This window comes from Scyliorhinus canicula, chromosome 26 (genome assembly GCF_902713615.1).
Source record: "Scyliorhinus canicula chromosome 26, sScyCan1.1, whole genome shotgun sequence".
Taxonomy (NCBI): Eukaryota; Metazoa; Chordata; class Chondrichthyes; order Carcharhiniformes; family Scyliorhinidae; genus Scyliorhinus; species Scyliorhinus canicula.
In genome coordinates, this window is record NC_052171.1 from 2,027,940 (window position 1) to 2,053,850 (window position 25,911).

Here is a 25,911-nt window from a genome sequence, read left to right on the forward strand (position 1 = left end):
CTGGGCCTTCAGCCCGAGGTTCACATTCAGGCATATATATTTCTGTACACTTTACTTTGCATCATTACATCAAACCTTGATTTCAGTTTGTGGTTTGACTTCAGGCCTTTGCAGTCTCCAGAGAATGACACCAGACTTGCTGGAGAGAGAGTCAGCCCCCACAGTAGCCGTTTGTAGAGGTTTAGTGAGACCTTTTTTTGGAGAAAGTCAGTTAGATCCCTCCATCCAGGTTGCAAAGTCAAAAGTGAACCAAACTGGAACCTGTGAAAACATTCCAGTGGTATCGGATCCAATAACGACCGAGCACAGCCTTTTGGGCCAATTCATTGGCCACCAGCCAAATCAATCAAACCAAGTCATCACTGACACCGAACAATCTGCAACTACCAGTCTAAAACAGCACAGAGTTTTGTATTCTGCTATTTGAATTAAAGGCACAGGCCATTGCTTCCTTCTGCTTGAATTAAAGGCACAGGCTGCCTTAAAGACACGTATCCATAAATCATCCATTGATCAAAAATGGAACGGCAAAAATAAAAGAAAGGGGAAATAAGGGAAGAAACAGGGAACAAACAGCATGAAATTCCACCATTGAAATTCCACCAAGGTGAATGTGGGAGTATGACTGCTGTGCCAGTTATTGGGAAGACAAAGCTCTGTTTGTGCTTGGATAATTTGCATAACCCCTTCAGATTTTTCCAGTATAACATTTTTTACCTACCAAGCGAAGCATATATAAGTTATGTACATACACTGCTGAATTTAGAAACCCAACCTGCCGGGCATGTTATTGAATCTCAACATTTTTGGGCTTGTGTCAGCCTTCTGCAAATCTTTTGGTCAGTTGGCATTTATACCCAGGCCGCCCAGGATACCCGGGCAGCTGGATTTGCTGACCTGCCCCAGATCCAGGGGGTGATCAATGGAATGTGTGACATCCCTGGACTGGTTCATGAGGGGGATGAATGTGCAGTTGGTGTGCGACCACTAGCTGCACTTCTGTGCCCGATACTTAGGCAGCGTGCACGTCACTTACATGTTGGTACACTCCGAGGTTCCCGGCACATTTGCGGTGCTCCCTTGGGTGACAAAGGTTACCTGCTAAAGTCATGGTTGATGACACCTATGCAGAGGCCCCAGATTGACGTTTATAATGATGCTCATGCAGCAACAGGAGCGTCATTGACCGGTGCATTGGCATCCTAAAGTTGCGCTACCAATACCTGAACCGCTCTGGTGGGCTCTCCAATATAGTCGCAGGAAGGTCTCAAGCATCATGCTGACCTGTGGGCCCTGCACAACATTGCGCTGCAGAGGGGCAACATGCTAGAGGAGGAGGAAAAACAGCAGGCCTTCTTTGATGAGGAGGGTGTCCAGGACAATCCGGGCGTGGAACCCGAGCTGGCAAGGCCGAACACTCAACATGTGATCCAGGGACGCCACACTAGGGACAACCTCATCACCTCCTGATTTTCCAACTAAAAGGCCAGGCCACCAGCAACCCCAGCACCATGTCCCATTTCTCCAAGCTCCCTTTCACTATAAAATGAAACCCCCTTTCCAATAACCGCTCACCCCTTTCTTCAGTGCTTCACTCCACTTTCCCTCTCCCTAAATCCTTCATTCTACCTTCCCCCTCCCTCAGTCCATCACTCCTTCTTCCCCCTAGCCTTCCACTCCTTTCCGCTCCCTCCTCCGAATATCCTCCCAGCATCACCACAAGGTGCTTGTCCTGGGTTGGCAGTGTCAGTGGGTCTTTTCCATGGGATGGAGGGTGATGACGACTCACCATGAGATGACCTTGTGCTCCTCATCATTTGACAAAGTCTGGCTTCTGCATTTAGGAACAGGTGCAGGTTAGGTGGATTGGCCATGCGGAATTGCCCTTAGTGTGCAAAGGGTTAGGTAGGGTTACGGGGATATGGTGAAGGTGTAGGCTTAAGTAGGGTGCTCTTTCCCAGGGCCAGTGCAGACTCGATGGGCCGAACGGCTTCCTTCTGCACTGTAAATTCCATGATTCCACTAACCGCCCAGGTGATCCCTGCATGTTTGCTGGCCAATCCATCTCACGGGCCCATTCATTCTTTGGGAGGGGGGGGGGGGGGGGGGGTTGAGGGGGCAGGGGGCACTCCAGGAGATGGTGAAGGGTTCGGGCTCACTCACTGGGGGTGCTGTCATGCAAGGCAGGCTCACACTTTAGGCCTCAATCCCTGCCACTTCTCGCTGAGGTCGACACCATGTGGGATGTTCATCTGCCTTGGGAGCCCTGCTCCAGCCGGCTGCTCCCACCTCTATGCCCACCCCTACCCGGCACATCGTCTACACCCGAGCCCAGCCAATCCCTAACACCCATCAGGCAGAGGTTAGAGGCAGGTCAGACTGTTGGTGCAAAATGGAGTATACATTATTGTGCTCTAACCCCTAACTCTCACATGCCACATCCATGTTAACTCAAGTGTTATCTAACTTTTTAATCTTACGTGGTCCACCACTCCTTCTCAGTGTAACCCGATCAGAAGTAGAGGTGGCGCATCTCGCCCTCTGACCTCTGGAGGGCTTGTGTCTGGATGGGTCAGGCTGACTTTCGGGTGTCAGAGGAGAGCATTTGCCACTCTGTCCTGTCCGCTGCCCATGACATTCACCAGTGTCAGGTGGGGTGGGGGAAGGTTTTGTAAGGGCTGAGGTGTACTAGCATCTCCCTGCAGTAGGCATTGGCATGAGCCCCATCACTTCCTCCTCCCTCGGGGTGCTCGATGGCTCCCGGGCTACTCAATGGGACAACGGTGGGGTCTGAATGAGCTCCGGATGCTCCACAGTCACCTGGTGCTGCCAGTCCTCGTTTGAGCCATGATATTAGTGCCCTCAACCATGAATCACTGAGACTGGTACATTGTGAATGGACCAAGCTCTGAAGTGCCACAGCAATGTCCATGTGGGCCCGGGTCATGTCTACCTCTGACTGGGCTCCCCAGTCTTGCGCCTCAGCCATCGATTGCATAATGTGCAACAAGCCTTGGACATCTTGGCCCATGGCTCTGACTTCTTGTCCCAGGCCTTCCACTGTGGATGCCACCGGTTCAGTGTTCGCCTGGGAACTGCATATTGTCAGCAACATCTCCTGCACCTGAAGGCGGTGGTACACCTTCAGCTGTATGTACAGGCGCTGGAAGGTTGCTTACACCCCCTCCTGTAAATCCTGGTTGATGTTGACACCTCTACCAGTGATGGGATCATACTTTCCACTCTCAAGTACAGTACCTGTACAGCAATACACTGCATAGAACATAGAACATAGAACAGTACAGCACAGAACAGGCCCTTCAGCCCTCGATGTTGTGCCGAGCAATGATCACCCTACTCAAACCCACGTATCCACCCTATACCCGTAACCCAACAACCCCCCCCCCCCTAACCTTACTTTTTTAGGACACTACGGGCAATTTAGCATGGCCAATCCACCTAACCTGCAATTTGTACTGTGTACAAGTTTCACATTGTTGTTGCTTTCTTATGTTGTCAAACCATTTCTGCAGTAAAATTCTGAATTGTCTCAAAACCACAAGGCACCATCTACTAGCCGCGTTGCGCCCGAAAGGCAGTGTGGTGCGGCCGGTAGATGGTTGAAAATGAAATGAAAATTAAAATCGCTTATTGTCACGAGTAGGCTTCAATTAAGTTAGTGAAAAGCCCCTAGTCGCCACATTCCGGCGCCTGTCTGGGGAGGCTGGTACGGGTTCTTTGGGATACAACCGGCTCGCCATTCCTCTTGCAAGACATTGCGATCTGAGTCTCAACCACTGTGGGCGGGATCACTACTTTGCAATTCTGGCAGTGTTAAGGTGCCAAGCTGGCATTTTTCCCACAATGGGGATCGGATGTGAGTAGGTGTGGTGGGGTGCAGGGGGCTTCCAGGACCCCCTTATAGCTGAGTTGCGGCTTTGGGGGGATTTCAGGGAGATTGGGACACCATTGAGGAGTTCAGGCGAGCAGAGTTCCTCAGTGCAGGAAACTGGGCCAAGTGCAGCCTCAGTGGGGTGTCCTCTGCTGAGGCCCCAAACAGAATCAGAGTCCCAGTAGATAGCATGGCGTTTTTCAGCACTGCCCCTGGCCCTCCCACTTGAACATGAGCACCTTGGCACTGCCACCCTGGCATTGCCAAGATACCCAGGTGGCACTGCGAGGGTGCCCAGTCCAAGATTTGGGGCCTGAGGGGTGGGCATGCCCATGAAAGGAGGGTGGAGGGGGTATGAAGGATGGGGGCGGTGCAGGTATGAAGGGGTCTCCAGAAGGGTGGGAGTCCTGGCAAGGGGGTGGGAGCCCTAAAGTTAAGGGAGCCCTCAGCGACCCGATAACTGGGTGAACTGGGTGTCATTATTTGGCTGGGGGCGGGGGAGGGGGGGGGTAATGCCCATGTGTGTGTTGGGGGGACCCTCAAGCCCACTTACGAGATCAGTGCACCGTTTCAACATGGAGGCCCATTCTCTGGGGAGTCGGTCTGGCCAGTAAGTTCAGCTCTGCAGTGATTGAAATTATTTTTTTAAAATAAATTTAGAGTACCCAATTCTTTTTTTCCAATTAAGGGGAAATTTAGCGTGGCCAATCCACCTCCCGTGCACATCTTCGGGTTGTGGGGATGAAACCCACGAATACACGGGAAGAATGTGCAAACTCCACACAGACAGTGACCCGGGGCTGGGATGAAACCCGAGTCCTCTGCGCTGCGAGGCAGCAGTGTTAGATGAAAATAATTCTAAGTGTGGTCCACCCTGGAGCAAAATGTCCCAGGAACCAGAAAAGTGTGGTTGGGTAGTGTTGGGAATTCGCCCACACAGCCCGGGAAAACCCACCAAAACCCGCCACAAAGGACACTTAGAAACTTTTCCATTAGATCGGGCCCAACCAGGAAATTCAGGTTGGACTCAGCAGGGCAGGGAGAGAGAACGAGAGTGAACGTTTCGCGTCCCTATGTCTCTTCCAGCATCCGCAGAATTTTGCTTTTATCTGGGTGTGGACCACAAGCTGGGAAAAGGGCGGGAAGGGGTGGGCGCCGCGGATCCTGTCGCCTGACGAGAGCCTGCCCCTCAGTGACATGGCGGCTCTCCGCTTGGTTCTGCCCCGCAACAAGATGGCGGCCGGCCGGCCGGCCGGCCAATGGCAGAAGAGGGGGAGGGGCGGCGACAGCGCTGGTCACGTGCGACCGCGCGCGGGCGAATCTCCCAACGGAAAGCCGTCCGATTCTCGGCGTGACTGGAAAAACAGGGAAGCGAATCGGTCGGTGCAAAGGAGGAGAATCCACAAACAACACCGGCCCCCCCCCCCCCCCCCCCCCCAACGCCCTGTCCCCGCGCAGTCATGTTTTCTGAGCGGGCGGCCCAGAAGGGGCCCACCCTGCTGTCGGCCCCTCTCCCGGAGCAGCCGGGCCCCACCTTCCAGCGGGTCGCCACCTCCTCGTACGCCAACCGCTCCGGCCGCTTCAAGATGGGCGAGCGCAGCTTCCACCGCCAGTACGCCCACATCTACGCCGCCCGCCTCCTGCAGATGCGGCCGCTGCTGGAGCAGACTGCCAGGAGGAAGTGGGGTGAGTGAGGAGGGCAACAGGCCGGGTGGAGGGGGAAGGGCCTGTCACTCAGATCATTGTCCCTCTGTTGTTTACCCGAATCACAGTAATGCAGCAGTAATAATATGTGCCTCTGTCTATCATTTATGCAATGCCTCATGTATAATATGTAACTCTGCTAATGAAGGAGCAGTGCTCCGAAAGCCAGTGACTCCAAACAAACCTGATGGACTTTAACCTGCTGTAGTCTAAGAACATAGAACAGTACAGCACAGAACAGGCCCTTCGGCCCTCGATGTTGTGCCGAGCAATGATCACCCTACTCAACCCCACGTATCCACCCTATACCTGTAACCCAACAACCCCCCCTCCCCTTAACCTTACTTTTAAGGACACTACGGGCAATTTAGCGTGGCCAATCCACCTAACGCGCACATCTTTGGACTGTGGGAGGAAACCAGAGCACCCGGAGGAAACCCACGCACACAGGGGGAGGACGTGCAGACTCCGCACAGACAGTGACCCAGCCGGGAACCGAACCTGGGACCCTGGAGCTGTGAAGCATTTATGCTAACTACCGTGCTGCCCGTTCTTACTGTGCCCACCCCAGTCCAACATCAGCATCTCCACATCATATATCTACACACTGAAATATAGAATCTGAGCCTGTAACAGGTTAACCTGTCCTTAACCAGTGATGTAATATGTAATAATATGAATAATGTACCATGTGTACACTGCATAACAATTTATACATGGATATAATGAGAGATTCTGCTGCATCTTTTGACTTGCCCATTGTTTGACCCTGTCACTGTCTTCTGGAAGCACGGTGAAATGATATATATGTAGTCCAGGGATTGAATTTACTGCTGAATTTCGATAGGTGATTTAAGATTATCATAGGCTTTCAAAGCGGCTCCATCTATAGTTAGCTGCTGCCAGAGAACTTGTGCTCATTGATTGATCTGGGTTGGTGTTCGTCACATGATCGGAGCCAGTTCATATCTTGGCGTCTTGTGAACGATGCCCGAAATGAAACCCCTATGTACACTCGTGTAATGTGACGTTGAACCTGTCAAAAACAGTGTGCCTCTAGATCCTTCCTTATGCGTTATGTTTTACAGGAGCAGACGTGGCACTGAAGAAGCTGTGTGAGCTGCAGTTGGGGGAAAAATGTTGTGTGGTTGGGACACTCTTCAAACACATGGAATTAAAACCATCCATCCTGAGAGAAATAAGTGAGGAGGTAGGAACATGTCTTTGGGACACCAACCACACTGACCACGGCAGCACGGTAGCATTGTGGATAGCACAATCACTTCACAGCTCCAGGGTACCAGGTTCGATTCCGGCTTGGGTCACTGTCTGTGCGGAGTCTGCACATCCTCCCCGTGTGTGCGTGGGTTTCTTCCGGGTGCTCCGGTTTCCTCCCACAGTCCAAAGATGTGCAGGTTAGGTGGATTGGCCATGATAAATTGCCCTTAGTGTCCAAAATTGCCCTTAGTGTTGGGTGGGGTGACTGGGTTATGGGGATAGGGTGGAGGTGTTAACCTTGGGTAGGGTGCTCTTTCCAAGAGCCGGTGCAGACTCGATGGGCCGAATGGCCTCCTTCTGCACTGTAAATTCTATGATTCTATGACCTTGTGGAGAATGATTCCATAAAATCTCCTTGATTAAGCACCTCAGCCTTTACTAATAATCCTTTTCATTGGCCATCAAGTGAAGACCAGGAAACTTTTACTGAGCATCAAACCGTCTGTTCCTATCTGCTGTCAAGTATCTCCGATTAGAGTATCGTGATTACTGTGGTAATACTCAGATTATATGGGTGACTAGAAAGGTCCTATTAATTTAATTGTCATTCAGAGCAGATAGATAGCTGAAGTTCGCAAGTTTAGATTCAAAGTTTAAAAAAATGAATTTAGAGTACACAATTCTTTTTTTCCAATTAAGGGGCAATTTAACTTTGCCAATTCACCTACGCTGCACACCTTTGGGTTGTGGGGCTGAGACCCACACAAAAACACTGGGAGAATGTGCAAACCCCACACAGACAGTGACCTGGGTCCTCAGCGCCATGAGCCGTGAGGCGGTTGTGCTGACCGCTGCTACACTGCCACCCCCCAGTTTAGATTCAACTTAATCAGATCAATAAAGATATTTCTCTATATTTCAGGAATAAAGTGAGTAAAGTTTTCCTTTTTTGTACTATCTCCTTTCTTCGTTTGATGTCTTATTACCCCTGGAGCTGGGAGATTAGGTGCACAGTTCATTATTTTGCTCCTTGTACTCAACTGTTCAATTATGACTCTTCTGATGTTCTCTGATACTGGCCGTTACTTTTGATGGTTTCATGTGGCTTTGTATTGAAAACCGATTGGAGCAGCACTTATTCCTTTGGGCCCAGCTTGTTGGTATTTCTTGTGGCATGTTAACATTCCGTGACACTAAATTAGGAAGATTAGTTGTGTCTCCCAAAATGCTAAATCCTGTCTTTTTGTTTTAGCACAACCTTTTGCCGCAACCAGTACGGACAAAATACACAGACGAACTAGATGAGCTTATTCTGGAGGACGAGTTGCAGCGAATCAAATTGGAGGGAGAGATAAATATCCAGAAATTTGTTACAGGTATGGTTGAACAATGCAAGTCTCTTCAAGAGAAAGGCTTCCCCTTTTATAGGTGCCATGATGACTTCTGGGCAAGTAAAATGATGTGGAGGTCCTTGGGGCAGCAGAGCTAACCGTGCTGCCCTATGGTGATTGTGCATTAAGGGAGTTGCAGAACTGGCGACACTTCTAATACAGCACAGAAGATGCCCTTCAGCCCATCGCGTCTGCACCAACGCATGAAAAACACCTGACCTGCCTACCTACCTAATCCCATTTGCCAGCACTTTGCCCACAGCCTTGAATGTTATGATGTGCCAAGTGCATTTTAGAGGATGTGAGGCAACCCGCCTCTCCCACCTTCCCAGGCAGCACATTCCAGATTGTCACCACCCTCTGGGTAAAAATGCTTTTCCTCAAATTCCCCCTTAAGTCTCCTGCCCCTCATCTTGAACTTGTATCCCCTCGTAACTGACCCTTTTTCACCACCCTATGAACCTGCCCTTCTGCCTTAAGATTCACCTGTTGAATAAAACAAATTGGGGTTTAGAATTCTCTGTCCTGGTAACGACCTGGGCTGAAATGTGTGTGGTTCTTGTGTGCGGAAGGTTATGGGTTTGATTTGCCCTTTAAGACACAAGACCTCGAATATGCACCCTTTTCCTTTGAAAGATTGACTGTATATTGATAGTTGAGTGACATTTATGTTGATTTGGAGAGAAATTACCTGACCTGATGGCCTTTGGAGACATTTGAAGTCGAACCTGCTGCCCATAGTGCGGTGAAATCGGAGTCGTTAAATAGTTTCAAGGAGAGATATATTTCTGATAAAGAAAGGGTTAAGGGCAGCACGGTGGCCTAGTGGTTAGCACAACCGCCTCACGGCACTGAGGTCCCAGGTTCGATCCCGGCTCTGGGTCACTGTCCGTGTGGAGTTTGCACATTCTCCCCGTGTCTGCGTGGGTTTCGCCCCCACACACCAAAAATGTGCAGAGTAGGTGGATTGGCCACGCTAAATTGCCCCTAATTGGAAAAAATAATTGGGTAATCTAAATTTATAAAAAAAAAGAAAGGGTTAAAGGGATGTGGGGAAGAAGTGGGTAGGTGAATTTGAGATCTGATGGAATGTCAGAACAGATTTGAAGGACAGATTTGCCGATTTACGCTCCTAATTCGTATGTTCCTAAAAGGGGTTAAGATTTCAAATTCAGTTTTGTGTTTTGGGAGTACACTGGTTTATTTTCGGGAATCTCCACAAAAAGTCTGAAAGCTCCACAACTCTGGAGAGTGTATGGATTGCATAGAAGGGTCTGTGTGGAACATGGCCGATGAATATTCCCGTCAGTTTGCTGGATAGAAAAATCGTAGGGACAGCTTTTGAAAAGTATATCTAGTTGTATCTTGGCATGGTTGTGGTTTGGATGCTCTTTTTGTCCTGATGGAATTTCATCATTGTTATTGATTGAAGCAGATTTGTTAAATGATCTTTGTTAAATAATACATACACGGGTCAACCTGTAATGTTCACTATTTCTCGCCACACATGGTGTCTTATCTGCTCAATATTTCCCGCATTTTGTATTGTGAAACACTCCACCTAATGTTTATTTTTTAATGTGAAGACTTGCTGTGTTGATCCTGCCTCTCAGCAATTCATGTGAGACTATTGTTTGAAATCGTTGTGGTAATTATTGTGACTCATCGCAGTTGGTGTCACAAAGAGCTGATAACCTGAATCTAACATTTCCTTGTGGATTGTTTTCTAGGAGCAGTTGTTGCATTATTTGGCACTGAACAGAGTGATGGAAAATTCTTTGTAGAAGAGCTTTGCACTGTTGACCTTCCACCACAGCGGCATGTGGCAGGACCCGATACTGACCGGTGAGGGCATCACTAATTTTGAAAAAGGAATTTATTGGAGTTTGAAAGAGTGAGAGGGATCTCATAGAAACTTAGAAAATTCCAACAGGATTAGACAGGGTCATTCAGAAAGAATGTTCCCTATGGTGGGGAGTCCAGAACTAGGGGTCATAATTTGAGGATAAGGGGTAAACGTTTTAGGACTGAGGTGAGGAGAAATTTCTTCATCCAGAGAGTGGTGAATCTCTGGAATTCGCTACCACGAAGTAGTTGAGGCCAAAACATGTAATTTCAAGAAGGAATTAGATACAGCTCTTGGGGCTAAAGGGGTCATGGGATCTTGGGGGGGGGGGGGGGGGGGGGGGGGAAACGGCAGGATCAAGGTATAGAACTTGATGATCAATCATGATCAGAATGAATAGCGAAGCAGGCTCGAAGGGCAGAATAGCCTCCCCCTTTCTATGTTTCTATTAATTTCAACAGATGCCAATTAGTTACATGCGTTATTCCGTATAATTCAAATGTCTCTATTCTTTAATGTAGAAGTGGAAAAGCTCAGAACATTTTTTATCAGCTGTATCTTTCTGTCCCTTCCTTACTTTCCTTCGGAAATTCTTTCTCTTCTCCTCATTAGCTTTTTGATGGAGAATAGTCATTTCAGCATTCTTATGGTAAATTTTTGACTGAAAAGTTTCTGGTTGACTGCCCTTTATGTCTAACCTCTCAATTTGAAGACTTTGAGCAACTTGTTTTCCTTTACTTGCAATTTTGATATGTCGTTCGAAGTTTGACAAATGAAAATTAATTTGGCATTATTTTGTTGTTTTGGAGATATGTTTTATTAGCCTCTGGTCTTGGCCTGGGTGGAAAGAATGCTGACAGTCTTCTTGGCATGCAACTTCTGGTTGACATGGTCACTGGTCAATTGGGAGATGAGGGTGAGCAGAGCAGTGCTGCAAAAATTTCCCGTGTGATTTTAGCAGGAAATCTTCTCAGTCGGAATACCCAGAACAAAGACTCCTTCATCAAGGTAAACAGCTAGAGTTTCAGCAAATGTTCTCCATATTGCTAAATGAACACAAGGCATTACCGAGCAAATTTCGTAACCTGCGAACGGAAATCAACAATGCAAACCTTAAAAGTTCACAAATGGTCAGAAATAGGCAGACTTTATATATAACTTTATCATTACTCAGAAGAGTTGATTAGTATTGCACTTTTCAGTTTGAAGGGTTGATACTAAGTCTAATTTTCCACAGAGAATTAGATTGTCGAGGTATTGAGAAAAATAGAATTTAATTTGTCTCTTAAATGCTATTCATAGGCATCTGTGACTTGGGTTGATTTCTTCATCAGATTATTATGTTAATGTCTCTATAACCAAGGAACATAACATAAGTAATAGGAGAAAGAGAAGGCCACTTGGCCCATCAATTGTGCTTTTAACTTTTTTTCATATTTGGGTATTGCTGAAAAAATGAGACACTCCACCAAAGCTTTTTTGTCCTGCACTCATCAAGACAGAAATGCAAGATGTTAGGGCAGCACGGTGGCACAATGGGTTAGCCCTGCAGCCTCACGGCGCCGAGGTCCCAGGTTCGATCCCGGCTCTGGGTCACTGTTCGTGTGGAGTTTGCACATTCTCCCCGTGTTTGCGTGGGTTATGCCCCCACAACCCAAAAATGTGCAGGCTAGGTGGATTGGCCACACTAAATTGCCCCTTAATTGGAAAAAATGAATTGGGTACACTAAATTTATATTTAAAAAAAAAGAAGAAATGCAAGATGTTCAAATCTCAAAGAGAATAATAATTTAAACTGTGTGACAAGAAGGTGCTGATGGGTCGGCATTGAACAGGTCCACACATTACACCTTTTTCAAATTAAAGAATTGCCTGGGGATGTCCATTCCCTTGTTAATTGCCCATGGTAGTGCCTTGAGAAATCAGAACCTACTTTCCAGGTTTGGATTTAAACAAAAGCTTCGCCATGGTAACGCATTCTCTATGGAAATGCTGTTATCAATCAAAGAACAAAGAATAAAACAGCACAGGAACAGGCCCTTTGGCCCTCCAAGCCTGTACTGGTCAATCTACCAACCTTTGCCAAAACCCCACTTTACCAAATAATCACCTGTTCTCATGAAGTATAAATTGTTGTTCCCTTTGAGATTTGAATTCTGGAATTCTGTCTTGATTGTTGCAAGGCAAAGTTTTGACCTAGTGTGTCTCTTTTTTCAGCACCAAAGTTCTGTACTCCCAAGCGACTGTGTTTCATATTTATGTTCAATGTCAATCATTGGAATGGTTTCAATGCTGTGGCTAGTGTGAAGAGCATTGAGATACGTGCCAGGCAGGTCCAGTCCTCACAGCTGTTGTATTTTTTTCATCTCCTTTTCTCATGCTGACATGAAAAGTTGAACCCAGAATTTTGTGTTTTAGGCCAAGTACCTAACAAAGAAGACGCAGGCAGCCAGTGTGGAAGCCATCAGAATGCTGGATGAGATCCTGGTGCAGCTGAGTGTACGTTTTTGACTTGGCTTTATTTGCAGCAGCAGAGAACTATTAACTAGTTGGGGGGGATAGTGGATCTTTGTGTGCTTTGTTTAAACTGCGTGTAAAGCTTGACATATCAGGGTTACCCACATGGGTGTAGGTTAATTAATTTACTCAAAGGCAGAAATTTTATTTTTCTTTTCTCACTGCAGGCTTCGGTTCCTGTCGATTGTATGCCTGGAGAATTTGACCCGACGAATTACACCTTGCCACAGCAGCCGCTCCACCACTGTATGTTTCCGCAGTCTATTACCTATCCCACAATGCAGCTCGTCACCAACCCTTATGAGGCAGACATTGATGGAGTTAGGTATGGATACTGGGAACAAGGGAGTATCAGAATTGGGTTGTTTCGAGATTAAATAGTTTAGGGTTTTGTCAAACATGGCTCTTGTATTGTGGACATGGGATATAAAGTTAAAATCTCAATTCTAGAAAGTGAAGCAAAATATATATGGTGATATATTTTTGAATCCAACTTTGAAGATCTAAATTTGGAATCCTTGTCTTTAGGTTCCTCGGAACAGCTGGGCAGAATGTCAAGGACATTTTCTGTTATAGCAGTATGGAGGATCACCTTGAGATCTTAGAGTGGACTTTACAGATTGGCCATATGAGTCCCACTGCACCTGATACCCTTGGTAAATATCTCTTCTTTTCTCCTCATATTTATAAATATTGCACTCAACCACTTGAGGCATTTTGTGAAGAAAATTCTGAGTGTAATGTTCGGCTGAAAGGCAGTTTTTAAAAATAGATGGTATCTACTCTATGATGTTGATCTGATGTGCACTTTCCCAGAACATAATGTCCTAAAATTGTCTATATCATATTTACTATTCTGATGACTTGACAATGTTGCAGCTAGGAAATTGGCTTATTTTCTTTCTGTTAATTTCCAGGATGTTACCCGTTCTACATGAATGACCCATTCATTTTGGAAGAGTGTCCACATGTTTACTTCTGTGGCAGTGCGCCATCATTCAAATCAAAAATTGTGAAAGGTGAGGACCTGCTTTATTTTTTTGTTCGTTCATGGGATGTAGGCTTGGCTGGCTGGGCTAGTATTTATTGCCCATCCCTGATGGCACTTGAGAGACAACCACATTGCGAGAGAAATTACTCTAGAAACTGTAATGTTCACTGTCAAACTGGAAACATTATTTTGTTTCGGAAGGAGATGAAGAATGTTGAGTTGCAGGATTGGTAGGACTGCGAAAGTACAAATGATTTTAAGCAGTTAATGTTTTCCTTTCCTTCTTCGGTGATCATCTGTTAACGAATATGATTGACTGCCTTCGAAACTCTGTTACTGGTCATGGGTTTTGTGGTTCTTGCATTGCTGGTAAACCCAATCCTAGAGCTGCATCTTCAACTGCTTGCTTGGCAGTTGTTTCTGGGAAATAGGATCGGTTCTTGGACTCTTGATCCCTGGTATTCCTTTCTCAGGTTCCTTTTCCAGACCGCCGATTGCCATCGGGTGTTCTTGATTAATTCTGTCCCTTCAGCCAGGAAGTTTCTCCAAGTAGGTTTCTTCTGAGCAAGGGTCTGCCATGTGTTGATATCTATGTTGCATTTCTTAAGGTAAGCCTTCAAGGTGTTTTGGCCTCCTTTTGTTCAGAAGCCTTCCTTGAGCTGCGCAAAGAAGATTTGCTTTTGCAGTAGGGACTAAAAAAGGTCACCGACAATGAAATGAACTGGTATCTTTTATTTCCACGTGAGCAAAAGCCATCTCAGTCCAGAATGCACTTTTAAATATCATTAGGCAACACAGGAAATACTTGCTGGAGGGAGATGTCTTGAACAAACCAGATTCTTGCCCCTGTCCAACTACATTTTACTTGCCAGCGTTTGGCAAAAAAGCTGCTTGTCTGTTCACGTGCCCAAAAAAACGCACCTGAAACTCAACACCTGACTGCTTCAGCCCCTGGCTCCTTCCATTAAGGTTATCATCTTCTGAAAGTGAAAAACCATGGGCGCGATTCTCCGCTCCCCACGCCGGGTGAGAGAATCGCGGGAGGGCCCCCCGACAAATTTCACGTCCCCCGCCTCCCCCGCTTGGAATAATCGCCACTCGCTGTTTTTCACGGCAAATGGCGATTCTCCGACCCGGATGGGCAGAGCGGCCTGCCGTTCGCGGCTGTTTCACGACGGTTACGGAGCGCCGCTCTTAGCCCCGCCGGGAGGGGAGAATAGGGGGCGAAGAGCGGCCTCCGAGGCCGTTGTGAAACTCGGCCGAGTTCACGACGGCTCTCCCGGTTTTTCCCAGGAGCGGAGAATTCCGCCCCATGTCTCTAAGTATCTACTCCCCAGGAAACCGTTTTTTTAAACAATTCGATTCGCCCAACTTTTACGACTCTTTAATGATGCATTCAACTTTTTTTCTTATTAAAACTGATAAGATTCTGACTATCTTTCAAAGAAGGATTTAAAAAAACGTTACTGCAGCAGTCACAGACAAACCGAGGCTTTTAACCCTGACTGAACCAATTACATTTGAGACAATATATTTGAAATTCCTACATTGATCACAAGAGTTCTTTTAAAGTGTTCTTTCCATCCAATATTGATGCTATCTCTGTCTCTCAAGAGGGTTCTGTCCTTACTCTGCACCGGTTTGAGACCTAGGGTATTGGGTCCATATATTGCTTTCGTGGTGACAATATTGAGTTCTTTACCGTCAGCCTGGCCTCGATAAAACTCCAGATGGATTTGTAGGTATAGTATTATTTATTTTTAACCAACTTGCAAGGCTGACTTGCTCCACAGAGATTCAGAACACACAGGCGGTCTTCTGAAGCTCCAGAACCGAGTGAAATCGGAGACCAAGAAATCTCTGCAAATATCATTCAAACGGCATCAAGTTTCACATACAAGATTCCCATAGGTCATCCTATACACCTCCTGACCTGGCCATATATCCTGATTGGCTCACTTGGCATTCCTCAACCCTGGGCCTCTTGTTACCCAGCATCCTTTTCCCCATCCAACACGAGGCACCCCTCCCCCCTTCCTTGCCTTGCTTTCTGAATCCCTTTGTCCTTTGTGAACTCACTACTATCAGACTGGCTCACATCTACATTATTGTAACTAATATTTTAACTAACTATTTTATATCACATTTGTTTGTTCAATTCCTCAGTGGCACTGCAAGCCCCGGGTGTCCTTGGCTTCTTTCTCAGTCCACCATTGATTATTGATTTTCCAAGTTGTTCTTTGTATTTCTGCCGTGGCTAATTGATGAATTCTCTTTGCTTTTACTGGTTATGCCGTTTTGTCAGGAACAAAGAGCTTTCCTCTTGTCGATAAGGTCTTGGATGGTGTGATCAAACCAGTCTTGGTGTTTCTTGGTGTAGCCGATGGTTTTATCATAGTTTGTGATGGCCATCTTCAGTCTTTTCAGTTTCCCACCACTCCGTGAGAGTTGACACCGTGGATATTTTGTAGAAGATATTGTTGGAAGTTCACTAACATGCCTGGCTCTTGAAGCCACTCAACGTTGATCCTTTTTCTGAGCTATTCCTCCATCCTCTGCTGCTTCTGGAGTTTGATGGACATGGAGGAGCGGGTGAGCTGGTGGTCACTGCAGCAGTCATCTGCACTGGTCATCGCTTTGGTAATGACGGCATTCTTTTGGTCTCGGGATTGAACAATGACAAAGTCTATCATGTGCCAGTGCTTTGATCATGATTGTCTCCAAGAAGTCTTGACCGTGCCTTTTTGGCAGAACAGTATGTTCACGATGACAAGCTGGAGTTCTGTTCATTTGACGAGAAGGAGAGCCCATTTGAGCTGCAATTCCCAACTCCTTCCTTTTACAATGGTTCCTTTCCAGAGTTGGCAGTCCTTTCCGACCCTGGCATTGTCATCTCCAAGGAGGTGAGTATGGTGTCTAGGGTGGATAAGAAGCCTTCTTTGGATTCATCATTGGCATCATTGGTTGGAGCGGAGATAATCACTACTGTTGCTTGCTGGTTCTTGGCAAGTTGTAGACCAAGGGTCATGGGGTGCTCATTGATGCCGACGGAGCTCTGCGATTTGGTTCAGGAGTTTGTCCTTGAGGACAAACCAATTTCATGCATCCTGGGCTGATCCTCTGGTCTCTCTATAAGAAGGTGCAACCACTACCATCTTCCCTCAACTGCACTTGGCCAGCTCCTCGGGTCTCCTGCAGGGCAGTGACATGAGTTGATGGCTAACAAGAGCAGTTCTCCATTCCGGTCAATTTATTTTGCTCATTATCCCTAAGGGTTCGTAGATTCCAATTCAGAAATTCAGATAAACTTTTGACTTTCTGACCACAGATAGATGAGCTTGCTAGATATGGTTTCCAGCCAGGTTGGGAATGCAACGGAATTTTTAGGGCACATTTTATAGCCCTTATCCATACGGGGTGAGCAGAGTGGATCCTGAAAAGGGATGCTCCGTTGTGGGGAAAGCTGCCGAAATGCTCCCCTGTTCCTCTTCCAAGAGTCAGACCGCTGAATCAAACTCCATCGCCTATGTGATGGTCTGAAGTTAAGAGCTTCCAGATCTCACGATCCTGTCCCTGTCACCTCTCGGTAGAGTTAATCCAGTTCCAGTGGCAAGGGAACTTCAACGACTGGAGGAATCTCCCTCCTGCTGCAGCCTTCAACCGCCATTGCAGCTGTGAATACAATATGAGTATCTCCTGCCTGATCCACCGTTGAGGACATGTTTTGGATTGCTCTTGTCATGTGAGAGTACCTTTAAGAAATGGGTGTTTAAGAAATGTACCTTTAAGAAATGGGTATTATCAGTGATGTCAGAGTGTGGGTGGAGCTGGCCTATCTGTCAGCATTTTACTTTTGGTTTTGAGCAGGCTGCAGGGTGTGTTTTAGTTTCATTTTCAGTGTTGGAGCTGAAGCCAGACCAAGCAGGTGTACTGCTGTTCTCTCTGCCATCAAAAGACTATCTCTTGATCATTTGGTGAATTCTAAATGTTCTCAGTCGTGAATATGAATATGCTTCTTATGAAAGGTGTTTCTTCTGTCTGCTGGATGTTGTTTGGGAAGTTATTAAGGATTACTTAGTGATGTATTCTTTGGGGGTTGTATTTGAATTAATGGTTGCTAAGCTGTTCACTATGTTTTTAAAAAGGTTAACTTGAGTTCATAGAATAAACATTGTTTTGCTTTAAAAAATACTTTTTGATTTCTGCTGTACCACACCTGTAGAGTGGGTTGTGTGTTCCCCATACCACAATCTATTAAAAGTTGTGAGTTAGTTGAGCTCCATGATACACTTTGGGGTTCTCTGAACCTTGGCCAATAACACTCTATCGGGTTCCTCCCCACCGATCTTAGCGGCATGGGTGACCCTGCCAGGAGTTTAAGACTCCTGACTGCATTGCTCTCGGGATTAATACAACTTTCAAGCCTCTCCACCACAGCAAAGAGGCAATCCAAGGAAAGGTACTGTGTGCTACTGCTTACAGTATTCAAGAGTATGTACAGTAAGGAATTCTTTGGGGATGTAACATTGTGACAGCTTGACAAGAAATCAATTTCTGTCAGGATGGAGAAGCATCAAGGCCAGGGATGTCTCCTGTTTGAGATGTTTTACTGGTTTTTGGTTCAATTATTCTGAATGTCAAGTTTCTGAACCCTATTCTCTTCAGCTACGTAATAGCGCCTGTGATGATTCGAATTATTCAATGAATATATATCCGCACCATTTCCCTTGAGACAAATTGAGGTAGTTCCCAAGAATTGATCACTTATTTTTCTTGCGTTGCTCTACTTAAAAGACATGAACTGTCTCTGTGCAATTCGCTCACCAAAAATGAACCATTGAAGTGACCTCCAATTGCTTGCTCTGACACTGGAAAGTATCAATCTTCAGAGCTGACGATGACTCAACGAATCATATAATCCTTACAATGCAGAAGGTGGCCAGTCGGCCCATTGCGTCTGCACCCACCCGCTAAAAGAGAACCCTACCCAGACTCAGCCCCACAACCCAACCTATCTTTTTGGAAACCAAGGGCAATTTAGCAAGGCCAGTCCACCTAACCGGCACATGTTTGGACATGTAGAAAGCATATATCACAATTAATTAAGTGACTTAATCAGCCAGTTCAAAACACAAATCTAGAAGGCCTGGAAAAGCTTAACCAATGATGAAAGTCTTGTTCAATTGATCAACATTTATTTTTGTATTGATTGGCTAATCCAAAGCACAAGGTTGAGGAAGTCCTTTCACAGATTTAGCCTTGTTGACTCTAAGAGATCAGGCAACTGGTAAGCAATTACAAGATTGTGAAAAGTATTTGAATTGGAAGTTGGCAATAGGCGCATTGCTGCCGACTGTAAAATGTAGTTTGTAGCTGTAGAGACTATTATTTTAAGGATACAGAAGGAATGATATATGAAGTAGTGAAATATGAAACTTGAAAAGAAAGCATTTTTTTGGATTGATCATTCTCATGGTTTTGGTTTTCAAGTTAGTGTCCACCCACTGCTTTCAGTGTGGAACTTTGAGAAAGAGCCCTTTTGTGAGATGGCTGTTCTGGCTTACCTGGGTATGCAAAGAGAGGAGCTAGGAGATTGTGGGGGTATTCTTGTGTTGAAACATTATTGTGGGAGGTCTGCATCCCACCAGTCTGCATAATTTTATCTCCCATCGGAGCACTTAAGCTTTCTGCACAGTGCTGGTTTTTCATTTTTTGCTTTTGACCCCTTGGAGCTATTTGTCTTGTTTCTTGCTTTCAGATCAAACATTAAATCCATCCCTTTGTCTCTTGCTGATATCACCTCTGCCATGTAAACAATTCTTCATCTAATCACATCACGTTTTCATCATCTGTGTATTTATTTCCCTTTTCTGTTTTTTTGTTGCCTCTTGGCATGCTTTCAGAAGATTTTCTGATCTTCATCTACCATATTTTGTTTTTCTACTGTATTATTTAATTGCTGAATACACAAGAGCTCATAGCTTTGGAGCAACACCTCTGCAATAGTTGAAGGGATCCACTCAACAGACAGAGTTATTGAACTTCTTGAGTCTGTGAGCAGCCAATGGATGTATTCACTTTCAAAATGGTCACTATTTGAGAAAACTGTTACAGGAATGCCAAAGCATGTGAAAATTGTTCAGCTTCAAAAACCTGCATTGGTTTTCTGAAGAAACCTCTAATGTGTAACCAGTTTTAATGTTGCTTTGTGATTCCATCTTGCTGCCATTCATCTTGAGCCTCTGCAGGGAAGGGAGCCTCTGTTTTCATCAGTGGAAAAGATGTAAGTTTCTGGGCTGCAATGTTTATCCCTTCGTTATATTTCTGCTGGCGATAGAGAAGAAAATAAATCAGAAACAACAAAAAGAAACAAACAGCTGGATGTTTTGCGCTACACTTCAATTTTGTTCATATATTTGTTGTCAGATTTGTGGAGTAATTGAGGAAAATACTCTCTGTTCTCAGGTGTAGATGGACAACAGGTGCTGTTGGTTGCTGTCCCAGAATTTTCTACAACACAGAAGGCTTGTCTGGTGAACCTGCGGACTCTTGAGTGTCAACCAATCAGTTTCTCTGCTTTCTCTGAGCAGGATGATGTTGAGATGGATGTCAGTCACTGAGCACGCAGATGCTTTTAAATGGTTTCCTGAGACTTCTTTTCCTCGTGAGACTGTTGCCTCTCAGTCTGTTGCAGCAACCAAGGAAGAAAATGCCCATGGTGCACTTCAGAGTGCGCAAACTGGAGTGCTGCACATCTTTTGCAACACTGCTGCTGTTGGTACTCAAGGCAGGGATGTGGGAGAAATGTGCTGTTTGATCATTTTCATTTGAGTTCTTAACTCCCCGAGAAGCTAGACTGGAATAATACACGCGAGGCTGATGTTTTGTATCTTGTCAAAGGTTTGTTTTGCAAAATGCAAAATATGTTGTTGGCAGCATGTTTATTTCATGGAAACATGCTGAAATTCTCAGACTTGATCCCTGAGGGTTATGGTGCCTGAAACCTCTTAAGCTAGTTCGTGGAACAAGAATAAAACCCTGTACTCGAAGCCAGCAATCTGTGATGTGCTTTTATTTCTCATTGGGGTTTCTTAGTCTCTTAATATTTTGCTGTTTTGATGAAAGTTAGAAGCACCAATCCTTCACTAGTACCCTCACTTCAGAAAATAGCAGGAACTGCATAGATCTCCATACATGATTACCTAGAATAGAAGGCAGTGTCTGGTGTGTGTTGCGTATCCTACGTCTGGACCTTTTTTTTTGAACAATTTTTATGATGTGAAGCATTTGACGGAATTATTTTTTAACTACTGTAAATGTTGATCTATCATGTGTATAACTGGATGTACAATTAAAAGAAAAATGCCTTTCATCGGGCCTAACTTCTTCCTGAAGAAATACAAATTTACATGTGTCCTCCTGGCTTGTCTTTTGTTCTGATCCTGCGCAGTCTGCTGTTTGGCGAAGTTGACCCATCTAATATCTTGGGAAAAGGCGAGGAGAACTTCAGTGCAATACGTCACTGTATACTCGGTTCTGGAGCTGTGCCATTTGTGAGCCATGGAAGTTTTGAACTGTTGGAATTAGATTTCAATCTTAAATTCCAAAACTTTTAGTTGAGCTGAGATTACTGGATTTCATTGGGACACATGTAAGTTTAATAATCTTTATTATTGTCGCTAGTAGGCTTACATTCACTGCAATGAAGTTACTGTGAAAATCCCCTTTTCACCACATTCCCTCGCCTGTATACAGGGAGAATTCAGAATTCTCAATTGGTACAGGAATTGAACCCATGATGCTGGCCTTGTTCTGCATCACAAACCAGCGGTCTAGCCCACTGAGCTAAACCATCTTGGGAGACAAGGTAATGTATGACTGCTGAATATACTAATAAAACATTTAAGCAGAAAGATAAATCCTTTTGAAGAAGTAAGAGAAAGTAGTTAAAGAGTGAAGGAGCAAACACATACTTCCAAAAGGCTTTGATAAGGTATCACAATGAACAAATGAGTAAGCTTATAGCATGTGAATTCAGGACAAGAGAATGAACAGCCAGCTGGCTGCAAGACAGAAAGCAGAGAATATGGAGTTAGTATATGGATGATAGATGGTGTAAAGTGGAGTTGAGGAACCAGTCTTATTCAAACAGGAACTTTACCTTAGCAGCTGCAGGTTCTGGGGAACAGCTGAAACAATGAAACATCAGTGTTACAAAGAAAAGCACAGCACAGGAGCAGGCCCTTTGGCTTTGGCCCTCCAAGCCTGTGTTGACCATGCTGCCTTTTTAAACTAAAATCTTCACTTCTGGGGTCTGTATCCCCCTGTTCTTATCCTATTCATGTATTTGTCAAGATGCCCCTGAAACGTCACTATCGTCCCTGCTTCCACCACCTCCACTGGCAGCGAGCTCCAAGGCACCCACTGCCCTCTGTGTAAAAAAAAAAGAAAAACAACTTGCCTCGTTCATCGCCTCTCAACCTTGCCCTTTGCACTTAAACCTATGCCCCCTAGTAATTGACGCATCTACCCTAGGAAAAAGTCTCGACTATCCACCCTGTCTATGCCCCTCATAAATTTGTAGATCTGTATCAGGTCACCCCTCAACCTCCATCGTCCCAGTGAGAACAAACTGAATTTATTCAACCTCTCCTCATAGCTAATGCCCTTCATACCAGGCAACATCCTGGTAAATCTCTTCTGCACCCTCTCTAAAGCCTCCACATCCTTCTGGTAGTGTGGCGACCAGAATTGAAGACTACACCAAGTGTGGCCTAACTAAAGTTCTATACAGCTGCAACATGACTTGCCCATTTTTATACTCAATGCCCCGGCCAATGTAGGCAAGCATGCCGTATGCCTTCTTGACTACCTTCTCCACCTGTGTTGCCCCTTTCAGTGACTTGTGGACTTGTACACCTAGATCTCTCTGACTGTCAATACTCTTGAGGGTTCTACCATTCACTGTATATTCCCTACCTGTATTAGACCTTCCAAAATGCATTACCTCACTTTTGTCCGGATTAAACTCCATCTGCCATCTCTCTGCCCAAGTCTCCAGATGATCTAAATCCTGCTATATCCTCTGACAGTCCTCATCGCTATCTGCAATTCCACAAACCTTTGTGTCATCCGCAAACTTACTAATCAGACCAGTTACATTTTCCTTCAAATCATTTATATATACCAAGAACAGCAAAGGTCCCAGCACTGCTCCCTGCGGAACACCACTAATCACAGCCCTACAATCAGAAAAGCACCCTTCCATTGCTACTCTCAGCCTTCTACGACCTAGCCAGTTCTATATCCATCTTGTCAGCTCACCTCTGATCCCATGTGATCTTGCCTTTTGTACCAGTCTGCCATGAGGGACCTTGTCAGAGGCCTTACTGAAGTCCATATAGACAACATCCACTGCCCCAATGGATCAATCATCATTGTGACCTCTTCGAAAAACTCTTATGAAGTTAGTGAGACACAACCTCCCCTTCACAAAACCGTGCTACCTCTTGCCACACAGTTCTACATATACATTTGTTTACTTGAATTTTGTTTGGGTCAGGGCAGGCTACTTGTTGCCACATTGCCTCTGTTGAACTTGGAATTAAAGCAGCAGTGGTTCCCCAGTCTGTGCACTGCTGACATTAATTTGGCTAATGAAGCCTGTGACATTCAATTATGCTGTTTCTTCCACTGGTTGTGTGAGAGTTTGGAATTTTCAGTAGTCTTTTCTTGAATAATTGACTTTAATCAGTCGATTACCTCATAAGACTTGAAATGACTTGCTGTGTCTCCCTCTTGCATTTGTATGCAGCATGAGCCAAACTTTGGCCAGAATGCTAAATTTCTGGCTTTGAAAGCAGGCCAGCAGCACGGTTCAGTTCCCGACCAGCCTCCCCGAACAGGTGCCGGGATGTGGCAACTAGGGGCTTTTCACAGTAACTTCATTTGAAGCCTACTTGTGACAATAAGCAATTTTCATTTCTGCCTTCCTAAACATGGATACATTTAAACCTGCCTCCATACAGTGCAGTGAAAAGTTTTGCATATAGTGCACTTCTCTAACATAACTTATCAACACCTCATCTACCCTCCAGACTCTAAACAATGTCATGCGATCTGCCAATACTTGAAACATCTTGTGGGATGCATTTATAATCCACTTAATGATACATTTTGGGCAATCGTGGTGAGAGTCTTCGAGAGAAGACTTCATCAAAATGCTGCCGGTGCTGGAATCTGAAACAAAAGCAATAAATTAAAGAAAAACCTTCATTCCAAACAGCTAACTGTGGCCAATAAGCAACCTTGGTTTGTATTGAGGCAGAATCCAGGTCACCTGACTACATTTTACCCTAAATTTGAGAGACTGCCCCAACTTCATGCTTGTAACAGCACCTGAGCCAAAAGAGGCAGTAGGTCTTTCTGGACAGACACACCGACCTAGAGAGGGGCACAGGCCTGACTCCCTGTGTCTAAAACAGGAAGTGGCTGTTTTTCTATTAATCGCTGGACAGACTATCAAGGGGAACTTGTATCCTGTTCAAAGAAACATAATGTGCTGGGATTTCAGAACCAAGGAGTTGTCAGAGTTTGCCTTACTGCTGGACGCCGTTGGATACACTGATAACTCAGTGAAGTGACTTTCAAAGAGAACTGGAGATGAGAGTCTGCTGGAGCAGGTGGGAGGAGTTTGCACTTGAAACGACAAGGTTGCGCCCATGCTAAGCATGGTGTAACATGCAAACAGGTATAAAGTATCTCAGTTGTCAATTAGTTAATGGGAAAGTGCCTTTTCTGCAATTTGATATGCAAATTACCTATTAAGTAATGTTTAGGTTACTTTGAAATTAGTTTGATAAAGCCTTAAAATGTGAAATCTTCGATGCTCTTTTTCCATTGGCCACTGGGAATTTTATAGCTCTTTGAAAAGTTTTCAGACCGTGTGGATTGTAACATTTAACAACACTAAGCCACAAAAGGAGATATATTAGGGCAGATGGACAAAAGTTTGGTTGTTGAACTAGAAAAACAGAGTAGAATGAGGAGGATCAGAGAAAAGTCCAAAGTTTAGAGTGGAGGCATCTGAGCACATGGCAATCAATGATGGAGCGATTAAAATCAGGAATGTCTAAGAGGCTAGAGTTAGAGGAATGCAGTGATCTTGAACTTGTAAAGTTTGAGGCCATTGCACATATTCGGAATACAAAGAACAATACAAGTTAAGTCTAAAGTCCGAGATCTGTACACCCTCTATTCAGAGACTTCCATTGATGTAGTGTGTGTAGCAGCAGCCTAAATTTTCACATTTCTTACAGGACATGACATGTATTCCCTCAGGCATAGTATGTTTATAATGACTGCCACTAACTCTAATCTGATTTTGTTCCTAAATACCGTTATGGTATTAACCTCACCCAAAGTCAATATTTCTTGGAGATTTTAGAAAGTGTTGCGTTATTGTTGGCATTAATGCCCACCTCTTCATTGAACTGCCACATACGTCACCAACTCTAAGCCAAAGTCAGACCAGACACAATACAGCACCATTGTACCCGCAAGAAGTACATGGATAATATATAGAATTTAGAATAGAATCATAGAATGTACAGTGCAGAAGGAGTCCATTCAGCCCATCGAGTTTATACCAGCCCTTGGAAACAGCACCCTACTTAAGCCCCAAACCTCCACCCTATCTCCCTTTATCCCCGGCACCCAGTAACCCCACCTAACCTTTTTTTGGACACTAAGGCAATTTAGAATAGCCAATCCACCTAACCTGCACATCTATGGACTGTGGGAGGAAACGGCAGCACCCGGAGGAAACGGCAGCACCCGGAGGAAACCCACAAACACACAGGGAGAATGTGTAGACTCCACACAGATAGTGACCCAAGCCCGGAATCGAACCTGGGACCCTGGAGCTGTGAAGCAATTGTGCTAACCACTATGCTACCATGTTATATAAGGGATTTTAACTCTCCCATGGTTCCAGACTGGCCTGCTGTGACAGGATTGTCCTAATTCCCCTTCAGTGAACCTGGTAGCTTCTGGATACTGACTGAGTGCAGGGTGCTGGTGGTCCTAACAACAGAAAAATAAAATTCCGAACATGACATTTCATGTCAAAAAATTAATTGCAATTGACAAAGTGAAAACCCATTGTGCTTTGGATTACTGCAGACTGCATGGGGTTAACCATTTCAAAGCTTTAAATTTGTTGTAACTGAATATTATTCCCTTCCTCCATTCATATAAATTACATTTGTTTTCTTTCATACAACTAGGCACATACAGTGGTACCACTGGTCAAGAAGCTCTGGGTTCAGGTCCCTCTCTGGAACACTGGTGC

At 45.2% G+C, this 25,911-nt stretch overlaps 1 protein-coding gene across 2 annotated transcripts; it reads left to right on the forward strand.

Annotated features, from left to right (window-relative positions):
* Positions 1-5,200: 5,200 nt before the first annotated feature.
* pold2 (polymerase (DNA directed), delta 2, regulatory subunit) lies at positions 5,201-20,967 on the forward strand. 2 transcript variants are annotated; one of them, XM_038785279.1, is made up of 11 exons: positions 5,201-5,578; positions 6,685-6,806; positions 8,067-8,190; positions 9,936-10,050; positions 10,861-11,059; positions 12,470-12,550; positions 12,736-12,893; positions 13,097-13,224; positions 13,486-13,587; positions 19,808-19,842; positions 20,025-20,163. In XM_038785279.1, exons 1-11 carry the CDS (start codon positions 5,353-5,355, stop codon positions 20,028-20,030), a joined length of 1,296 nt encoding a protein of 431 aa, XP_038641207.1. In that variant the 5' UTR covers positions 5,201-5,352; the 3' UTR covers positions 20,031-20,163. The 2 variants fall into 2 exon arrangements, with proteins under 2 accessions (XP_038641207.1, XP_038641206.1); XM_038785278.1 differs by lacking the exon at positions 19,808-19,842 and having other exon boundaries at positions 5,353-5,578; positions 20,025-20,967.
* Positions 20,968-25,911: the final 4,944 nt, after the last annotated feature.